The 19,918-nt window shown below is 38.3% G+C and overlaps 1 protein-coding gene across 1 annotated transcript in view; it reads left to right on the forward strand.

Moving 5' to 3' along the window:
• Window positions 1–2,389: 2,389 nt before the first annotated feature.
• The window catches only part of UBE3C (ubiquitin protein ligase E3C), a 79,525-nt gene continuing 61,996 nt past the window's right edge, over window positions 2,390–19,918 (forward strand). Inside the window, exons 1-6 of the mRNA XM_074574136.1 lie at window positions 2,390–2,594; window positions 12,852–12,905; window positions 15,684–15,758; window positions 16,451–16,597; window positions 17,347–17,462; window positions 19,298–19,455. Coding sequence (XP_074430237.1) covers window positions 2,529–2,594; window positions 12,852–12,905; window positions 15,684–15,758; window positions 16,451–16,597; window positions 17,347–17,462; window positions 19,298–19,455 — 616 coding nt within the window. The 5' untranslated portion in view covers window positions 2,390–2,528. The remainder of the gene's footprint in view (window positions 2,595–12,851; window positions 12,906–15,683; window positions 15,759–16,450; window positions 16,598–17,346; window positions 17,463–19,297; window positions 19,456–19,918) is intronic.

Below are 19,918 nucleotides of genomic sequence, written 5' to 3' on the forward strand. Positions count from 1 at the left end.
CTACATCGCAGCACTGTCTTCTGCTGCTTGTGACTGGACTCCCCTTGCACTGCCTGGAGCTGTCAGTGGACCCTGTGACCATTGCCAGGCTCTGCTCACTGTGTCTGTGGGATCATGTCCTGACTGGAGAGGGCACGGCCTGTGCTGGAGTCACACTCTGCGCTCATTCCTCTTCGTTCATGGAGCAGCCCTGTTCTTGCTGCTCCCCGAGAACATTAAACCAGTCTCCGCTCAGACTTTTTGACTAATTGACACCGAGTTTTCTGACTTCTGTATATTTTCTCCACTGTGATACAGATGTATATTTTGTCCTAAAAAAATAAAAATAAAACACATTTACAGTTTCTTTTATGCTTCCATAAATTCACTATATTCAAGATACAAAGACTCAGTTTATTCTGTTATGTAAATTTTCATTTAATAAAATTACAAGTAGAGTGGCCTCTAGGGGCACATGCAAATCACTAAGACTTCTCAGACAAACATTCATCAGTTGGACCCATGTAATTTATCAACTACTTCTTCAGAAGGTAACAGCCAGGGTTAGCAGAGGAGCTTGTGTCCTTCTGACACTGGAGCTGGAACCTGTCAAACGCGTCTCAGTCCAAAAACTACTTCATAGAAACCCTGCTCTCTGCAATTTCAAGTTTCTTTGGCTTCTCACATGAGGAGGGATTAAATCCCAAAATTGGCTTTGCTAATGATAAAAAATTTGGCACAAAATCATGACCTAACAGTTCGCTTCCGCCCTAATGAAAATCAATGAATTAACTGCTAGGGTCACCTAGACTAGTCCTTTTCTGTATGAGACTTACAAAGTTTATCAAGCCACTTGAAAAGAATGCTGTCATGCTTGGGAAAAAAAAACTTGCTACCACTCCCACATAGAGTGGTGTGATCAGCAATGCAATGCACTGACACTATTAATGAACATTTGACGTGGTATTTCACAATGCCCTAAACCTCAACTGCATTTGTAAACAGTACTTATAGGAGGCCAGGCTTCCTTATACTGAAACTATGTTATCTCAGGAAATGCAGGGTTAATATTGACTCTTGCCAAGCACTTGTTCCCTTATGAAAAGTCAGAAATTTTAAAATTCAGATTCTTCTGAATCATCCAAACCCAAAGAGATCTCAACAACTATTACATTTGTCACTCAGCTTGGCAACAGTTAAATGGCATTGTTCTCTCTGTATGAAATAGCTCTGAAGCGCGTACATCATCTCCTGACATGGATCCTTGCCATTTGTTTGTTGTGATATGCCGATGCAAGAATTCATGAGTTAGGGCTCAATCAAATTTCCACTGAAGGAAATGAAAGCTGGATTTGGCCACATATATTTATTTAGCACCTCATAGCTGCAGACTGAATAACTGCTTTTTGTTATTGCTGTTGGGCATATCACCTCTCTATCTGGAAGGATGCAATCACAGCACTGAAAAATGGAGAACAGGCTGAGAAATATTAAAGGAGTCTCAGGTGCAGTTTCACCATTCAGGTCTGTTGCTTTTATATTACTGCCCTTTTCGCTCACTGCTCTTCACCAAGGCCCTGATCCTGTGCAGACCCCACCTGCGCCAGGGACTTTCTTGATGGATTTTCAGGTCTGTGTGAGCTCAAGAGCCTGTACTTGGGTGTCCAGCGTCCCGCCCTCAGACTGCTCGTGAAGTCTTTGCAAGGGGGTAACGTCTGTCATACGCTTATCCTATGAAAAGGACAAATTATACACATATAAGGATTTGTTACAAGCACAAATATTTAGTATTTTTGCCTCTGCTTGCTGTTCACGACACACAGGTGAGGCCCTTTCGGCGACAGCAGTGTGGGGGTCCTCACCGAGGCTGAGGAAGGGGCCCCGCACCAGGCCCGAGCAAGACCCTCGGCTCGGCCCCGGCCCGGAGGCGTTCCGACGGCTGGAAGCCCAACTCCAAACGCCCCCCTGCACCCACGGGAAAGAAGCTTTAGAAGTTTCGGGGCTGGCGATGAGGGCGGGCGGGGAAAGGCGGCTCCGACCTACCGCCGCCGCGGCCTGAGGCGCGGCCTCACAGAGCCCGGCGCGTCCCCGGCGGTTGCGGGCGGTGCGCGCGCCGCCGCGCCCGGTCGTCGTGAGCGCGCTGGGGAGGCTGCGGGCGGCGGCCATCTTCTCTCCACAGCCGGCTGCTCCCCCAGTGCAAGTGAAGCAGCCCCCTCCTCCGCTCCCTCCCTCCTCCTCCTTCCTTCTCCCTCCCACTACACTCAGCCGTCGCCGCCGGTCAGAGAAGGGGCGACCGGGGAAGCGAAGGCCGCGGGGCGGGGAAGGCGGGGGAGGGGGGGGTGGGAAACCGGGCCGCCGTGAGGGGAGCAGCCCCGCGGGGGCGGGCGGGAGGGCCGCAAACTGCCAGCCCGGGGAGGCGGGGGGGAGCGGTTTGTGCCTCCCCGGGGCCGGTGGCGGCCCCTCCGCTCGCCTCTACCGACCGGCCGGCGCCCCTACAGCGGGGTCAGCTCGGGGGCCGGACCCCGCTCTAGATGGGATAAGCTGTAAACATGTTTAGCTTTGAAGGGGATTTCAAAACAAGGCCCAAGGTGTCCCTCGGAGGAGCGAGTAGGAAGGTAAGAAGCGGCGCCTGTCTGTCTCCGCGTTCGTGTCTGTGTTCGGTTCCCTTGTATTATCGGTATTTTCACCATTGGGCCTTCAAAAATGGGAGCAGCTATGACTAAGGTTTAATAGAGGGGGGAAAAATCCTCCCCTCCTGATGATGTGTTTATCTCAGATCTCTCTGGCTCTGTGTTTTTTTTTTTTTTTATTTTTTAAATCAGACCACACACCCCCTCCCAGGCTGGCAGTGTAGTAAGAATTGTGGGAAGCGAGGAAATGTCTCTAGCTCGCCCCCCCACCTCGCACGGGATACGGTGTGTTGTGGCTGGGGGCACCTCCCGGGGCTGTGGGTCTCCCGGGGAGGGGGAGTAGGGAAGGATGCGGCGACCCCCTGTCACCTCCCTCCCACGGGAGAGCCTGGGGTGAGCCCCCATGGAGGGTTGGGGACGGCCTGACACGACTGGAGGTGAATGTGAATGGCGGGGGTGGGGGCTTCACCCACATGAGAGGGGGCTGCGCGTCACAGATTTCGCATTTCTCTGTCAAGTTTGCGTTCCGTCAGTTTGTCGTGTGCAGGGTGAGTAGCAGCTAATTGTCTGCGCTACCAGCCTGTTCCATCTCCTTGGATTTATTGACGGAAAAGAAGCGACGTGGTTTATTTAGGTCTTGCTGATTGGACAGAGTAGTCAAATGTTTAGTCAGGCACTGAAGGGCATAGAACTACCGAAGAACGAGAGAAAAGACAAAGTGTTTCTAGAAGTGGCCTCGTTTGTAAGGGTCACTCTAATTCAGTACTAAAATACTGATTCCCCACGTTGTCATTGGGCATGGTTGTGTGGAAATATTAATGACTGCTTTCATTAGTATTTTTGAATTTTAATAGGGGTAAAAGTAAGTCGTAAGCTTTTCTTATTGTGCACTGTAAGCAAGTTAGGCTCTCTGAAACTTTTAAGGTTTGGCGGTACAGTTAGGAAACTTGAGCTAAAATACCGCAGCACGATATATTAAAATCACAGTGAGGTTTGCATTTTGGTGTATTGTCTTACATAGTTTATTCAAGAGAATGCATACCAGAACTGTATTTAGATTGTGCAGCTTTTCATCTGAATTGTCTTCTGTTTATCTTAAGACATTTCTGTTCATTGGACTACACAAAATAGCATTACACGAGTCAAAAATACCATAAATATTCCCCAGTTGAAGTAGGAATTGGCAGAACATACCCTGGTCCTTAGCTGTACGCTTGAGGTACTTTGCAACTTTTGACACTGACTTGCTAATAGCGTTACTTGCAGAACTTGTTTCCTTCTACAGAAGTAAACAACTGTCATAACATCTTCTTTTACATCTACTGATTTTTTCATGAAAAAATCAGCAGAATTCTGTCTATTTTAATTATATGGGACAAATTTATTAATGTTACACAGGTAGAAGTTTTCAAGGGCAAATATTAAGAGGTGAAGGAAGTGGAGACTGAAATTGGTGCATAACCTTCACTCTGTCCAATGCAGAGGTTGTATTTCATGGTCAGATTGATACTGACCGGTCCACAGATTTCATGATTTTACACTACCACATTGAAGTGCTTGAGCTGCATCAATGCAAATCAGTTAGTCACAGCTTTGGACATAATGGTTATATGGACATAGTAAAATGCCCTTGAAATAGCTGCTTATTTTCAGAAACTATGTGCAGTACTAATGAAAGAATTTATTTAAACAGTACTAAGAATTACTTCTAAAACTTTTATGTAAGCATACTACAGCAAGGATTGGTGTGGCAAGTGCTTATATGGGTTCCATGAGCTTCTCATTATCTCATGTCACAGGCTCCTTGCGATGGTGTTTCCCATGCCTATGGGCTTCAGTTTTACAGAAGGCAGAATTGTAAAATATTTCCTTTCAGCTTTTTGTGCACATGGGAAAAAAACACAATTGTTCTTCTACAAAGGGAACCTTCCCTCCCCAAGATACAGTGTAGTTCCATCCCTGCACCTCTGCGATACTGTTAGCTGGATGCTTAGTACTGCCTGTTTTGATTCCTTTGGTGGAATAAAGCACAACTCAGAAATACTGGTAGAATCTGTATGCAGGCTGCTTAATGCTAAGAATAAGTCTCTACCCAATTTGGGGACATTTCCCAAATGTTGTTGTACCTGTATAGCTACATTAGCAAGCCCCCCCCGCCCCCATATGAAAGCAGGGACTCCAATCTGAGGAGACAGTCAGTGCCAAAGATGCCAGCAGTCTTCCTGATGTGGATACAACTACACCAAAATAAACCATCAGCAAAACTGACTATTAAAAGAGTTGTTTTGATAATATAACTGCAAACAATAACCATGTTGGTCATGGGTTGGATATGTTGATACCCTGTCTGACATCACCATGTGTGTCTGTAGTGTTTCCTTAGGCCTCATGGATGTGCCACTTCAGGACATTGTTTAGTGGTGGACTTGGCAGTGGTAGGTTTACGGTTGGACTCAATGATCTTAAAGGTCTTTTCCAACCTAAATGGTTCTATGGTTCATTGTGGTGGTTAGAAAAGTACTGAATCTAGTGTGCTTTCTCACCACTAACTTTCATGGCATTTTTGAATAATAAAGCAGAGACCTTCAGGTGTGTTTTTACAGTGTTTGCCTCTTATGTTCACATGTGTTACGATGGTCTGAATTACGGATGCTGTGGAGGGACACTTCAGTCCAGCCAAACCTTTTGCCAAAAAAGTAATCTTTAAGTATCACTTATTTTTGTTAAAATCCTGGGTCACAAAATTAGTGTTGTTGAAATGACTAGCCTTGTTGACCAATCCTTTCAGAACATTATTTTAACATTAAGTGTAAAAATACAGGTAGTATTGTCAGTGTTTGGACTTTTCCCTCCGTATCTACTTTCAAAAATCTGCTGATTCATTTGGACTATTTGCATTAGTTGTATATTTGTTTGAGGGTATAGGTATTGTGTTTTATTTACAGTATGATAAGTTATTTTTTGTGGGCTGATTTTTATTTTTTTTTTTATTTTTGGGGGTGCTTATTGTCACCTTTAAAACATGATTCCCTGCTTTATGAGGTTCTTCAAAAGTTAATTTCAGGTTAAGTTTTAATTATAACTGGCAAAACACTTTTTTTTTTTTTTTTTTTTAAACTTCTGAAGTAAAATAGTCTCCAAAAATGAATACTGTTATTGGACTCTAGTACAGGAACATCTTGAATTACTCATGGACTTTCTGTACAGGATGGTAATTGTTGCCTGAAAGGCTGTGGCTGCAGAATTTCTGTGGTGTGTCAGGCAGGAAAAAAAGAGGTGCGCCTGAAGAGTTGGTTTGGGGTGAGGTTGAAATTGAGCTAGTCCAACCTAACTGTGCAGTGGACTGAAACAGATGGTCCTTCACCTGGGTGGTTCCCAACTCGTCCTTTGTGTCCCATACGGTGAACATATTTCTGCAGGGTGGAGTGTCACCATGCCTTCTGGTGGCAGCTGTCAGGTTTCACTGATTTTATGGTGAAGTTGGACTCTTGGTGGCATGATGCAGAATCTGTTTAACCACGTCATCTTGATTTGGTGCAGTCAGGCCTAGTGTTTCTTTATTAATTTTATCAGCGTTAAGAAAAATATGAGGTACCAGTCCTTTAGTACATCCATGCAGGGGGATCCTCGTGCCTGTGCTGAGGTGTATGAGGAGCTCTGTAGCTGTACATTATTCGTTTAGGTTGTGAAATGTCTTGATGACATCCTAAACCTTTAACAGGAAAAATGGTTAAAATAATATTATTAAGTCAAATTTAGTTGAGATATTGAAACCATTCTATTATAAATCTCCAAACTGTTTAAAATGGAGTATTTTTAAATTATAATGCCAGTATGAGGTGGTTGTTAAAAAATCTTCCTTTCCAGGGATACAGATGACTTAGCACTGTCATGAAAGTGAAACCAACTTCACTGAGTTTCTTTTTCGGTTTGTTATTAATGAACAAATAGGGATGACTCATCTGTATTTTAAAAAGTCTCTTTAATTTCTTTTAACATGGATATTGTTAATAATTAAAAATCTTTAATTTACAAAGTTTATTTTAGTAGTTACTGATACGTTTTCTTAAATTAACAGCATAACAGTAAGCATTAGATTCCTGCATATTTTTCCCCCTGCTCTCAGCTAAAGTGCAGAGATAGAACTGCAGAAGTACTTTGCTTTTTGTTTTCTGTATTTTATGCATGAAGTAACTTCTTGTGGAATAAAAATTAATGACTTAAAAACAGTAGGCTGTAAGATTACCAGTGTATGGAGAGGTCTGCAGAGGTTGGGATTGCTTATGGTGATAGATGTCTGTGGGATTTAAACAATGATGGGACAGATTTGAAAAATAGTTTTGTTTCTGTCTTACTGATTGATTGAGGAAAGATGTTAATAATTTCAGGAGGGAAGAATTAATGTTTTATTATATCTTACTTGAACCTACACCAGGTCACGATGGAAATGAAATGGTGCTTGGGATTTATAGTACAGGATTCTAGGTTACAACTACAAATTTACAAATTATTTGTAAATTGGTGGGAAAGAATTGCACTGCTTTGCTCCATAAGACCTTCATCCCATAAGGCACATGGCTTAGATCCTTATGCAAGTGCATACCTCCCTCTGAGTCAGAAGTGTGCTTTGTCCAGAACGTTGAAATGTCAAAGCCTAAGTCTTGAAATACTCTTTGAATTTCAGATCTGTGGTGTAGAAATATGATGAGACCATCAAGTAAAATAATGACCGTCAGCAGGAAACAATATAATAAACGCATACTAGATTCTTGTGGATTTTTTCCCTCTCAGTGACATCTGAAATTCACCTTATTTGAAAGGAAGCTATGAATGATGGACTTGTATTTAGCTGACAGCAGTGATTACACTGTTATTTTCACTTATGTGATAATTTCTCAGATTCAAACAAAAAATTTCTGCTTTTATAGATTATGTTTTTTTCCCCTGCATGTTTCTGAGAAAATGAAAAGTCACTCAACTACAATGATGTGTACAATATACATCTTAAAAATCATAATACAGACAAACTTGAGAGTAAATTTAAGAGCAACTTGATTGCATTTCATTTGACCTCTAGAGCCTCCAGTCAAGTTCTGGTTCCACTGTGCGTGGCTTTGTAGTTACAGAGATACAGGGCTTTCCAGATACTCCCTACATCCTATGTTAAAATTTGAGCAAAAACGCTGAGGTGTTTTCTAGCAAGTACTGTGACGTTGATTTCAGTGAGGCCAGGCTTTCCCTGGCCAAATGCCTTTTCCCGAGCATATTTTAAGTGCTTTAAAATACGTTCTTCGGGAAGATGGTGTTCTCTGTGTATAATTTTAACCATGATGTAAATAATCAGAGATATGAAGAGTCCCAAACTGTTCTAAAACAGAATTTTTCAAGCTGCTGAACATGTTTTACTCAGGCTGGCTGAGCTGTCTCTCCAGTGAAATTTAAATTGATGAGGTTCAGTTTCAGACATTGTGAGTCTTTTAAAGTGCTAATTTCTTTTAGTATTCATAAAAGCCAATTGAAGTGGCATTTATTTTGTCTAACATAATGTTGGTAACTAGAAACACTGGTGAAAACCACTTTCGAGGGGGGATGTCTCCAAGTGTCCACATTTGTTCTCTACAAAGAGGTGCTACAAAATCTTCCTTTTATTTGATGGACATACTAAATATGAGCGGTGAAAGGAATTTTATTCTATACATTTCTTAGGTCACTTAATTTGCTTTGGGAGTTGTTACTGATGTTTATGTGGTTCAAGCTAAATTCAGCTGAAAAGTCATGTCCCTCATTTTAAGGAAAGAAAAAAGATGTCCTGGGTTTTGTAGACTAAAACCATACGCGATTTTGTAATTGTCCCCAAAAGTTAAAAGATCAAGTGCTTATTTGTTTTTTCATGAAAATGTCCTAAAAGTCATGCCTTGTACTTTACGTGATCTGTTGTAATGTTAAATAGAATTGCATTCTCAACTAAAGAAAGACAATAAATCCTGGTGGTTTACAAATAAATCTCAAACATATACTAATAATATTTAAATTTTTGCATCAATGTATTTTTGTTATTTTTTTAAAATATGCTCACTGTTTAGGCAATACCTGAAAATAATTACTTGGTTTCACCTTTGCATCTGGCATATTTAGGTTTTAAATTTACTTGTGTGGATCTAAGATGGCTTGATTAACATGACAGTCCACGAGTGATCAATTTCAGATTTTAAAGAGTCAACAAATACTAGGAGTATTTGAAAAAAATTTATACTTTTTTTTTTCTGAACCTGAATTTTGAGCCAAGAGGGCTGAAAGTTTATTAACGCTCTCAATGCACAGTGTCAAAATGAAGGACAAAAAGAATCATAATTTGTGTATTTGTTTATGTTATTCAGTCTTTGTGTAGGATATGTAAAAGCTAGGAGTTGTGTAAACATACTTTTGCAGCAAAATAGTGTGTTTCATCAAAGTGAGGACAAGAAAGCAGTTTTCATTCAAGTTTTTTTTTTTTTTCATTACGTATTTGAGTGGAGTTTTTGAAGCACCGACATTGACATTTTTACACTGTCGGATGCGGTTGTTCTCGTCAACTGGTCTGTTACAGCAGTGGTGCAACGTTGACCTTTGCTGTGGTGAATAATACGGTACATAACAGTTTTATCCTGATGTATAAAGTAACATTTTAAATATTACTTAAAATTTCTTTGATGGTAGTCACAAGCTTTCCTTTCCGTATGCTGTCTTCCATCTGCTTCCTTGTTTTCACCTCTTTCCCCTTTCTGTCTTACTCTTTGAGTCATCATCCACGTCACATTGCGTTTTGCTGTCACATACTCTTTCTTTGCTTTCTTGTTTCTTTGTGTCATGCCTCACATATTTGGTGAAGAAATGTCTCAAACTGGGTTGTTCATGGTCCTGCAGCTGGCATGCTAGAGCCTGAGATTGGTTGTCTTTACCAAGATCTTCTGTTGAAGGAAGGAGCAGACAGAAAAGGGACTGTTAATAACATGAAAAACACAGTGTATTCCCTGCTCTGCACTTTGGAGGTCAAGCTGCTGCAGAAAGAAGACTACATCATAGAAGGTGTTGGGAATTTGGTTCACTAAATGGCTTTTCACTTCTTTTGAGTTAGGGTTGAAGGAATCAAGACAAGCTGGTGCTTCATTCCCCCTAATGTGTCTGACTGCCTACCGTGATAGGTAGCCGTGATACCTGGCATCTGCCTGTCTGGCAGGTGAAGAAACAAGGTAGCGTGATCATCACAGAAACTGGGCCAGGAAGGTGGGGAGTAGGAATGAACCAGGAGTAGGAATGAGCTAGGTGTGATCTTTGGAAGTCACTGTCGGATGGTCTCGTACTGTGAGTAGCTCTGGCTGTCAGTGGGCAGGGAGAGGTGGTGGAGCAGCGGCTGTAGCTGTCAGACTCACGTGACCATATGGGTGGGAGCTGTCAAATGTCCATCACTTATCATAATGCCATTGTCGTTCACAACCAGTCACAGAGCAACAGCTGCAGAGTTTAACTCCTTTTCACTGTTCTGATTATTAAGAGGCAAGGTGGGGAGGATTTCAGAGATGACTGTGCAGTTAGCTGTCTTAAAGAAATTTGTTAGAATGTCCTTTGTGGGCAATGAAGTTTATTTCATAGTTATTTTCACCTCTTTCTCACAGCAGGTTTATTTTCTATTGCATATTTACTGTTGCTTTTTAATTTCTGAAGAGATGGTGTGCTCCAGTTGGGTTGCATAACTCTGAAATAGGTATAGTTTTTTTGCATTTAATTTAAATACATTCTTTAGTCATAGTTGTGATTCTGTTCCTTTATATTTCTGATCTATGTGTGTCTTGTGAACAAGAGCAACAGTATCATTTGACCTGCAATAATTTTTTAAAGTTGGGATATACTTACCTGGATATCTCATTCTTTGTTTTAAGACAGTTTCTCTATTGTATTTAATTTACACTGTATCAAGTTGGTGTTTCTCTTTACAAATACTCAAAGCAAGTATGTGACATTGACTAGAAACTTAAGTTTTGTTATTTTTTTTAAAAGTGGTTTAGTTTAAAGAGTGCTTATTTCAAAGAGATCCGATTCCTGGTCAGTGCAAAGCTGGTGATACACTAAGTGAGGATACACTGCCCTCTTTTATCTCCCCCTCTCTCCAAATACTTAAGATTATTTGGCTCTGATAAGCCCTCTGGCCACTTATTTTCCTTTATTAACTAATCCATTGCATTTACTCTGGTTGTATTTTTTTCATACCATTCTCTTCTCTGCTCACATGTAGCAATTTGTCTTTCATTTGCTTTTTCTTTCAATCCGTTCTGAAGTGTAAGGACAAATTTAGCAACATTGCTTCTAAGCAGAAATTCTCTCTATATGGCACTGCCTCCAGAATGAAACTCCCCAAGCAGATTGAAGAGTTGTCACTGTGATCACTTCACTCTTTACTAACTTCTTTCTTTTTTGTAACTTTTTTCTTTTTTTACTAGCTTCTTTCTTTTCACTAACTTCTGTAATGCATTGGGTATTGGCTGTTGCAAAATAAGTGATCCGTTAAAAAAAGTTCTGAAACTTTTAGCCATCTGTTGGTTATTTATAAATTTAGTACATTATTTTGTCTTTTTTGTATGTGTGAGGTCATAATCTCTTGCCTCACATTACCAACAGACCTGGAGCCTTTCCTATTGCTTGAGTGGAGATACATCATCTTATGTATAGATTTTGTTATGATTTGTTTATACTGTATTTAACACATGGAAAAAACCCTGTCTTTAGAGGACAGTAGTGGTAGTTAGTGGTGTCTTTGGACATAAATACTGTCTTTAGAGGAGAAGATGGTTAACCTTCTTGTGGCTTTTTTTTATGCTTGCGCCAGTAAATGATCTGAAATACAAACCCAATTTTAAATTCATTTTTTGCGTCTGTGTCTGTCTTTTTTATTTCTCTCTTGGTGGTCTGTGTTAAAATATTTTCTATACTAATGAAACTAGGAGAATCATGACCTTGCTTACTCTGTATCATCAAAAAAGAAATGCAGAAGAGTTTTTCCCTCAGAGTTTGTACCTGCATATAGACATTGAAAATATTACAGCACAGTTGTTTTTGATGTGGTTAAATAGTTCATAAACATTTGTTTGCCAACTTCAAATTTATTTTTATGTATTTTGCTATAATACATTTTCAGCTTGAATGTATTTTATTTCTTTACTTCTCTAGACTAATAGGGGCGTAGGGTGAAAATGGAAGTTCTTATATGTGTAGAAGAAGCAAAAAAAGAAAATAGTTTCCTTAAATCCATCGTCTGTTTTAGACTGGATTTGGGAAGGTGTCAGGGTACTTTCAACTCTCATTGTCTGCAGTGGGAGCTAAATACCTTGCATCGGAAAGGAATTATTTTGTATATTTCCTTGGAAACTACACAGAGCCATCCAGTAAGAGATACTTGCAAATAAAGCTTTGTTTATATTTTGTAATCTTTGTGTACTGATTTAAGATTCTGGTTTAAAGAGCTAATACACAGGTTTTCTATTGTAATGGTATTGTTTTTTAGAGACCTCATAAATACTTCAGTGTTCTTTACTTTTTCTCTATTGGAGAGATCACTGTCCCTGAAAGTTTCAGTTTGTAGCCTTAATTTGGGTGAAGGGTTCAAAACTTTAAAAGAAAAAATTCCTTTCATTTATGTTATATAGGTCTGTTTTGACATCTTTTCCAGATAAGTTTTGAGGAAAAGGATAAGTAAATATAAGAACTTAATGCCTCTTTGCAAGTTAGACAAAAGCACGGGGATTTGGAACAGTATGTGATTACTTTGAACGTGCCACAGCTTGTTGCATGCACCTGGGCCAATAACTTACGTATGCTCCAAGCAAGGAAAACACTTGCTAAACATTTGGTACTACCTGGTAGGATTGGGACCCTGTTATGTTTCAGCTCCCCCATTTGTAAATCGATGATGTTTGCCTAGATTATTTGGATGCTGAGAACACAAACCTGGACAGGGTTCAGTACAGTTTGCTGCTGTTTGCCTGTCCCTTTTCTTCTTACATAGCTTCCCTCTGTCACTGTGCTTCCGACAGGGCTGCATAACATGTATTTGTAAGAGCAGAAAATGATTAACACTTACTTTTCTCCAGTGTTTTACATATTACATATCGTGAACAATCCCCAAAGTGAAGTCTAGATTAAATATCATTAACACATTTGAATCAAACGTTTGAATGAAAATGCAATTGTGTTTTTTTTTTTTCTTTATAGGAAGAAAAGGCTTCTCTCCTGCATCGTACTCAGGAAGAAAGGAGAAAACGAGAGGTAAAGTAGACTGTAAGCGTTTGCATGGACTTATCTTTGATGTAGTAACATTTACAGTCCAAAGTACTTCATTCTGCTGCAGTCGTACTTAGTTCAGGAATGTTTTGTTTCAGTTTGCAAGTTCTACATAGTCGTCCAGTATACTAGAATTGACAAACGGTTTGACTGCTTTTAAGGTGCTTCCCAGAAGTGATTTTCGTCTCAAAAGAAGGTAGTTAAGCATGCACGGGGTGCAAAGGGAATTTTTCCTTTTATTTTGTTGCTTATGTGATCTAGGCTTTGTTGAGAAAAGACAGATATTTGGATAGTAAATCGCATTTTTTTGGCGTTTTCCATAGTCTATTACTATGGGTTGGGCTCGGCAAACTGTTTTCTGCTCCTGGTTTTTCTATGGTTTCTTGGGTGACCTTCAGCAGTTCACTTTCCCCAGTGCATGCCTCAGTTCTGTGGAGGTAGAATCAAAACAATCATACTTGAGTGCATCCTAAACTGCTTTGAAATCACCTGATAATTGAGGAGCAATGAGGAGCAGTTGTGAGGCTTTAGAAAATCTTAAAAGTGGTTTGAGAATGAAGTTTACTGCCATGGATAATTCAGTCTGGAATAATGTAAAGGAGGAACAGACATTGAAAGGAAAAATAGCGGTTTTAAAACATTAATATATGTGGCAATATGAAATCAAAACTTAGTAATGTGGAATTAAAAGTGAATATCTTCATTTTGTCATTTTTCCACCTCTGATATGAGTAAAAACAGTTGTTGTCTTTAAAACGAGTTAAAAAGTGTAACTGTAGTTTTCATGCCAATCAAGAATAAAGAGCTGTTTGGCCCTTAAAGATGTGTTTGACCCTTGCTAGATTAAATACAAGTTCTGCCGTGGCTCCTCTGATTGTGAGGACGGTAACTGCTTTTTTTCTTTCCACCCTGGATGTATAATTATGGACCAAGTTAAAGTATGAAGTTACTAGGATTTCACCAGTTAGTTCAGAATGCTGTTTTATGAATTAAATTTATGATCAGTGAGTCCTTATCAACATACGCAGACGGAATTTTTTGCACTTCATAAACTTTTGGCCGTTAAGTTGCTTAATTCTGTCTGCTGCACAGCTGATGCAGAGTCATATATCTGTATATATACACACATACACACAACGATTTTCTGTGACATATATCGGATTCTCACAAAATGAATGACTCCTCTGAGAATGAAACCAGTTATGGCTTTTAAAAAAATGCCTGTATCAGAATCTTAGCAGTGACCTCAGACTTAAAACCTTTGCAATTACAGGTCGCTAATTGACAATTATGTATTCTAGGATAAAAACTGTATCTAGAGAAAAGGAGAAATACCTACTTTTCAGTCGAACATTACATTATGATTATGAAGAGACAGTGCCTCTTTGTAATTGAAACTCTCTCCTGCTTGCCCCTGTACTTTGCACTTTTACTGTTTTGATACTTTGGAGAGAAAAATACCCTTTGGTCTATCAAAATTTTGATTTTGATCTGTGCTCTAGAGGTAATTAGAGACTTTCAAGTATATGCTTATTCTGAGAAATTGCTTTGGGGGTTGGGGTTTCCAAGATAGGCATTGAATAGCAAATTCATCTGGTGTTTCTCTGGTCAGTTCAGGTTAAGTTCAAGTTTTCGAGAGTTGAAAGTTTATGTGAACTTTCCCAAATGTATTTTAATGAAATTTATAAAACATGTTAGTGGTTTGTTTTGCTTGGTGGCCGACAGAATTATGGGCTCATTATAGTGCAAGGATTCATGAGGTTAAATAAAATTTCTCTTCTCAAAGCAGGCTTTTCTCTTTTTTTTTTTTTTTTTTTTTGAACTCTTGATCTTCCTACTTTCCCTTCCTCAACCATTGCTTTGTAGCTCTAGGTTCATGAGAAACAACTTTATTTACTTCCCTCTTTCATCCCCTAAGAAACTATACGGACATTATTAGAAACCTAATTACAGTAGCCACTTCCCTTAGATATTTGTTGTGATGGAATATGCTGGGGCTGTTGTCAGTGGACTCACTGAGTGCTCTTTTCATAGTACCTGAAGCAAGTTGGCTTTCAGTTCCCCAGCAAGTGAGACCTTGTTAAAGGGATGATTTTAAATACTCTTTTCTAGCTACTGAGGAAGACATCATAAAATGACTCAATTTACATGTCTGGTTTGAAGGAGAGAGCAAGAATTTTTACTAATTTCCATATTGTGCTCCCGGGCTTAAAGCATTAAGCCTCTTTTCCTTTTGACAGCAGTATTGTCTCCAAATAACTGGGTTTTTTTGTTGGTTGGTTGGTTGGTTTTTTTGTGGTTTGTGTTTTGTCTCCCCCCCCCCCCCCCCCCCCTTCTAAACTGCACCAGCCTCATAATACTGATCTGTTATTTGAATGGAAACAAATAGGCAGGTCTTCAGTGTTAGCTGATCTACGCAGAAAGAGGAATGGTGTAATTGAATTTTATTAATTCTTTGATGTTTTAGTATTAAGACTTTGTCTAATGAAATACAAATGTGTTTATTTTGATTTCTGTAGTATTACATACTTATGAGTATTAAAAATTCTTTTGCAATATCTTTATGGTAAATTTACAACTAAAAAAATAAAAACTTTCTCCCTGATTTATGTATATTGGATGCAAACCTTCAGTTTATTTTACTAATGATTAGTGCTTAATTTTAATTTAAAAAAATCTTTTTGAATACCACTTTAAATATAGTTGTATGAATTAGAGTCAGCGCCATAATATTGATTTTGATTTTCTCGCTTTGCTTTAAAGGAAGAAAGGCGGAGGCTGAAAAATGCAATAATAATCCAGTCATTTGTAAGAGGGTACAGAGACAGAAAACATCAAGTAAGTATTTATTTATTTAGAAAGATGTAAAACAGTTTTGTTGAAAAATAGACTTTCTAGTAATAAGTAATTCCATTGGAACATCTTCACCTTTTTGAATATTGTGTGTGCTTACAAAGTGCAAGTTCCTTTTCCCTCTTGACATTTTTGTTTGAACCTCAATATTTTAGTAGATGAACGTTTATTCCACAAAGCATGTATGTGACAGTGGACTTCGGAATGATTACACACTGTTTTTTTGAGCTGACAAAGCATACAAAACCAGTTAGGTATTAGTAGCTTTCACACATCAGTGGAGCTTTTTATCCCCAGTATGTCTAAGGTGGTAGTTTGAGTCAAAAAGTTGTTCTTTCTAAGCTGCTGTTGGGTAGATTATTCTAAGAAAGGGTTGTATCTGTTTAAATTTACTAATATTTATTGAGTAAAATAGATGAAAATGTTTGATGTGATATTCTTTACTTGAAAAGCAACAAATTTGTTGCAATGTGTACTTTTTGAATTACAGAAAGCAGTTATGGCCTTAACTGTGTTACTGTGTATGTGTTTTGATCTTTTAACAAATATGTGTTGCATCCATTTTACTACTTTGCTAGCACTTTGGATGGGAAACTGCAATGAGGTTTTGAAAATTTTGCATCTCTATTTGAAATCATAACCATTATTGATATGTTGATGCATGTCTTATTTTTAAGCACTCTATCCAAAGAAGTGAATTCGATCGCTGTGCTAATTTGGCCCAATCTGGAGGAACCTTTTCCACTGCTAATGGAGCTAATTTGACTCTCTTAGTTCGTCAGTTACTCTTTTTCTATAGACAGAATGAGGATTCTAAGCGTTTGGTGAGTACTATAACATACTTTGATCCATAGTACTTTTATTTCATGCACTTTTAAAGTACTCTTTCACTTGAAAGATTTTGAAGGGACGCAAAAAGGGCTTTGACCAGTTCAGTAAATTCTTTTAAGAATTCTGGCTTTTGCTGGCCTGCACTCTTGTCGTTTAGACAGAATAGCTTAAAATTAGATTTTATATGTGCACACACACAAAAAAAATCTGTGAAATAAAGCCTTGAAAAATCCTGTGTTTATTATTCACAGTAATTTATTAAAAATATTAAACTTCTATTAGAATTTAATTTATAAACAGTATTTTCCACTTAGCCATCTAGTCGTTCCTAAAGCGTTTAGGTTTTTTGTGTTTTTTTTTTTCCTTGTTGGTCAATAATGCTGGCATAGCAATTGCAAAGTCACTGCAAACTTCCCTAATGTACAAGTAAGTATAATTCATAGCGGATATTAATAATGGACATTTAAAGAATTATGGTTATTTAAAACAAAAAAAAATCAGATAAATTTGTTGCAAGAGTAAAGTTATTTGCAAACGTAATTCAGTCTTAACTTTGAAAGTTTAGTTCTAGCAGTTGTGTAGTTTGTTGTGTAACAATTTTTTCTCAGCTGAACATGAGTGTCTTAGTATTTTTAAGTCCTCCAAAGGTATCCAAAACAGGATAGAAATATTACTATCTGTATTGCAATAAATAATATAACTTGTTGTTATAAAGAGTAAACTTTTGCATATCTTTTCCCAGGTATGGATGTGTCAGAATTTAATTAAACAGAGTTCTCAGTTTGTTAAGCAATTGGATGGTCCAGACAGACTTACTTGCTTATTCCAAATAAAAAGACTGTTGGGTCTGTGTTGCAGGTAAATTGTTTTTTCTGTATGCTATTGTCTAAAAAGTGTTCAGAAATTATGTTTGGCACTTCTTTTGTTTCTTTTTGCAGCAGGTGAAGTATTAAATGTAAATTTATCTTAGAGAGAGGACTGTTCATGTAAAATATATATGTAGGCTGTGGTATAGAATGCTTGTTCCTATGTAGGAACAATGGAATTGACTTTCAAGTTCAACATGTGCTTAAGGGATGCCCTGCCTAGGGATAAGCTTAAGTGTGTTCTTAAATGTTTGCTTATCACTATGTCATTAGCAATATTTGTGGAAACCAGAAGGTTTTATTGGGAACTGGTAGTGATTAGAAGGTATATCTGAATTAGACAAATGTTCCAAGGATGTGCTTTGGATATATTTTGTTTTAAAACAGTTAATCTATCAAGGTTACTTGAATAGCTGGCAGCTAAAGCCTAGTTTTAGAAAACAGTATATTTGCTCTTATTAATAATGGATACTAGTTATACTTTAAAGTAGCTTTAAAGTTAAAGCTTTAAAATAGCTTTAAAATAGGTTTTTTTTTTCCCTTTAATGTTCAGGCTTTTTTAGAAAACCGTTTCATTCAAGTCACTGGACCTTGTGTTCTGACAATGGTGTAGACTGTATGTATAAGAAACAGTGACAGCAGATACTAAAGACGACTTGAGTGGTGGGCTTCATAGTCCACATACAGTGGAATGCAGCTGTGGTCTCACTGGATTGAATTGTACATTTTCACTACAGTTGAAACTGAGGTTTTGTAAATGCAGCTCTGTTTGTATTCCCATTCTCCCTTTCTGACTGGGTGATGTGGGAAAACAGGAGTGGAAGAGCTGTTCCTGCCTCCTATACACATAGAGAGGATGGAGGAAGAAGCTCTTCCTGACTTCACCTTGCCAGCACGATGATGGGTGTCTATACTTACTTTCAGAGCTATTTTAATTTTCTGAAAAAGCCCAGACAGCGAGCAGTGGGACAGGTAGCCAAAAAAGTGTTTCCCTGGGATAAGCTCATATTAAATGAGAAGCTGTAGCTTTTGATGCTATGGAAAAAAAAGGTGAAAAAAAGGGTATTGTAGCAAAAAATGGCAGTGTGATTGCAGCTACATCTGCAAAAGAGATCTTGTTGCCAGAGTATCTTTTTTTTGGTTTAGTGAAATGTCTTAGCTATGGTGTCAAAAGAAATTTTTCTGATAGGTCCCATCTTTCTGAATGGCTGGGAAAGCAGGCACATTGCTAGAGCAACTATGCTTATATACATCTCATACTAACAACTCCTTTTAATTCTAAACAGACTCTTAATCTTCACCATTTCTGTTGTTAGTGGTGGTTGTTTCATAAGCAATTTGCTAGAAGGATGGGATGGTTGTATTTTTAGTATTTCAGTCTGTAATGAGGGACATATTGGTTTAGTTATACATAAGACGTTCCTCAGCGTTTGTTCCCAGCCCATGTTGCTCCGGGGCTTTCATGACTTCATTTTTAATATGGGTAGTAATACATGTTGGAAAAACATGTATTATTCTTTCCTTCTCTTCCAGTTCATGCAGTAGACCTTCAAACTGTCAAGTCATTGAAAACAAGAATTTAGTAGGATTTAAAGAGAGTGCTGTATTCATAGAAACTCTGAAATTGGGAATTATTATTATAAAGGTGCTAATAAAAAGATGTGGCTAAGCTACTAAGAACACTTGGAAAACAAATGGAAATAAGTTATTTTAAGGTGAATGCGGAAAGGTTTTTTGGTAGTTTTATTTTTAAATCAGTGTGCATATGCCTGTTGTGAAATAAAAGAAATATCTTGTTAAATAATTTTGTTTTCATTTTATTTATAGGCTATTGCAAAATTGCAATGACGACAGTCTGAATGTTGCACTTCCTATGAGAATGCTTGAGGTATTTTCATCTGAGAATACATATTTGCCTGTTTTACAAGATGTCAGCTATGTGACATCATTAATTGAACAAATTTTGCACTACATGATTCAAAAAGGTGAGTAGCTAGGAACTATAAGTTGTGAGAAATACTCAAAAATTAAACAGAACATGTAATACCTGAAGACCGTGTTGTTCAGTCACATTTTGCCTTTACCACATGTTGAATGATGACTTGATGAATTAAGTGCTGCGTACACTAACCTATAGATATATATTAGATGGATATTTTGCTTGCAATGAGATCATTGCTTGAGAAATTACTGTTTGACTTTTTTTGGAAATTCTGTTTATAAATTGAATATTCTACCAAGTTACTTATACAGACTTTTACCACAGATTTTGAGTAGGTGGATATTACCTAACAGGAGTTTTATTCCAGGATCTGTTTATGCACACACACACGTGCACATGCGTGCATGGGCACACGTACACACACTGTGCCAGGTCTAAGCTTTAGTTGTGTAACAGTTGGGTGTTGTTTCGCAGTACGGTTCTCTATAACTGCTAACGTTCGATAT

Source organism: Larus michahellis, chromosome 2, assembly GCF_964199755.1.
Source record: "Larus michahellis chromosome 2, bLarMic1.1, whole genome shotgun sequence".
Lineage (NCBI taxonomy): Eukaryota > Metazoa > Chordata > Aves > Charadriiformes > Laridae > Larus > Larus michahellis.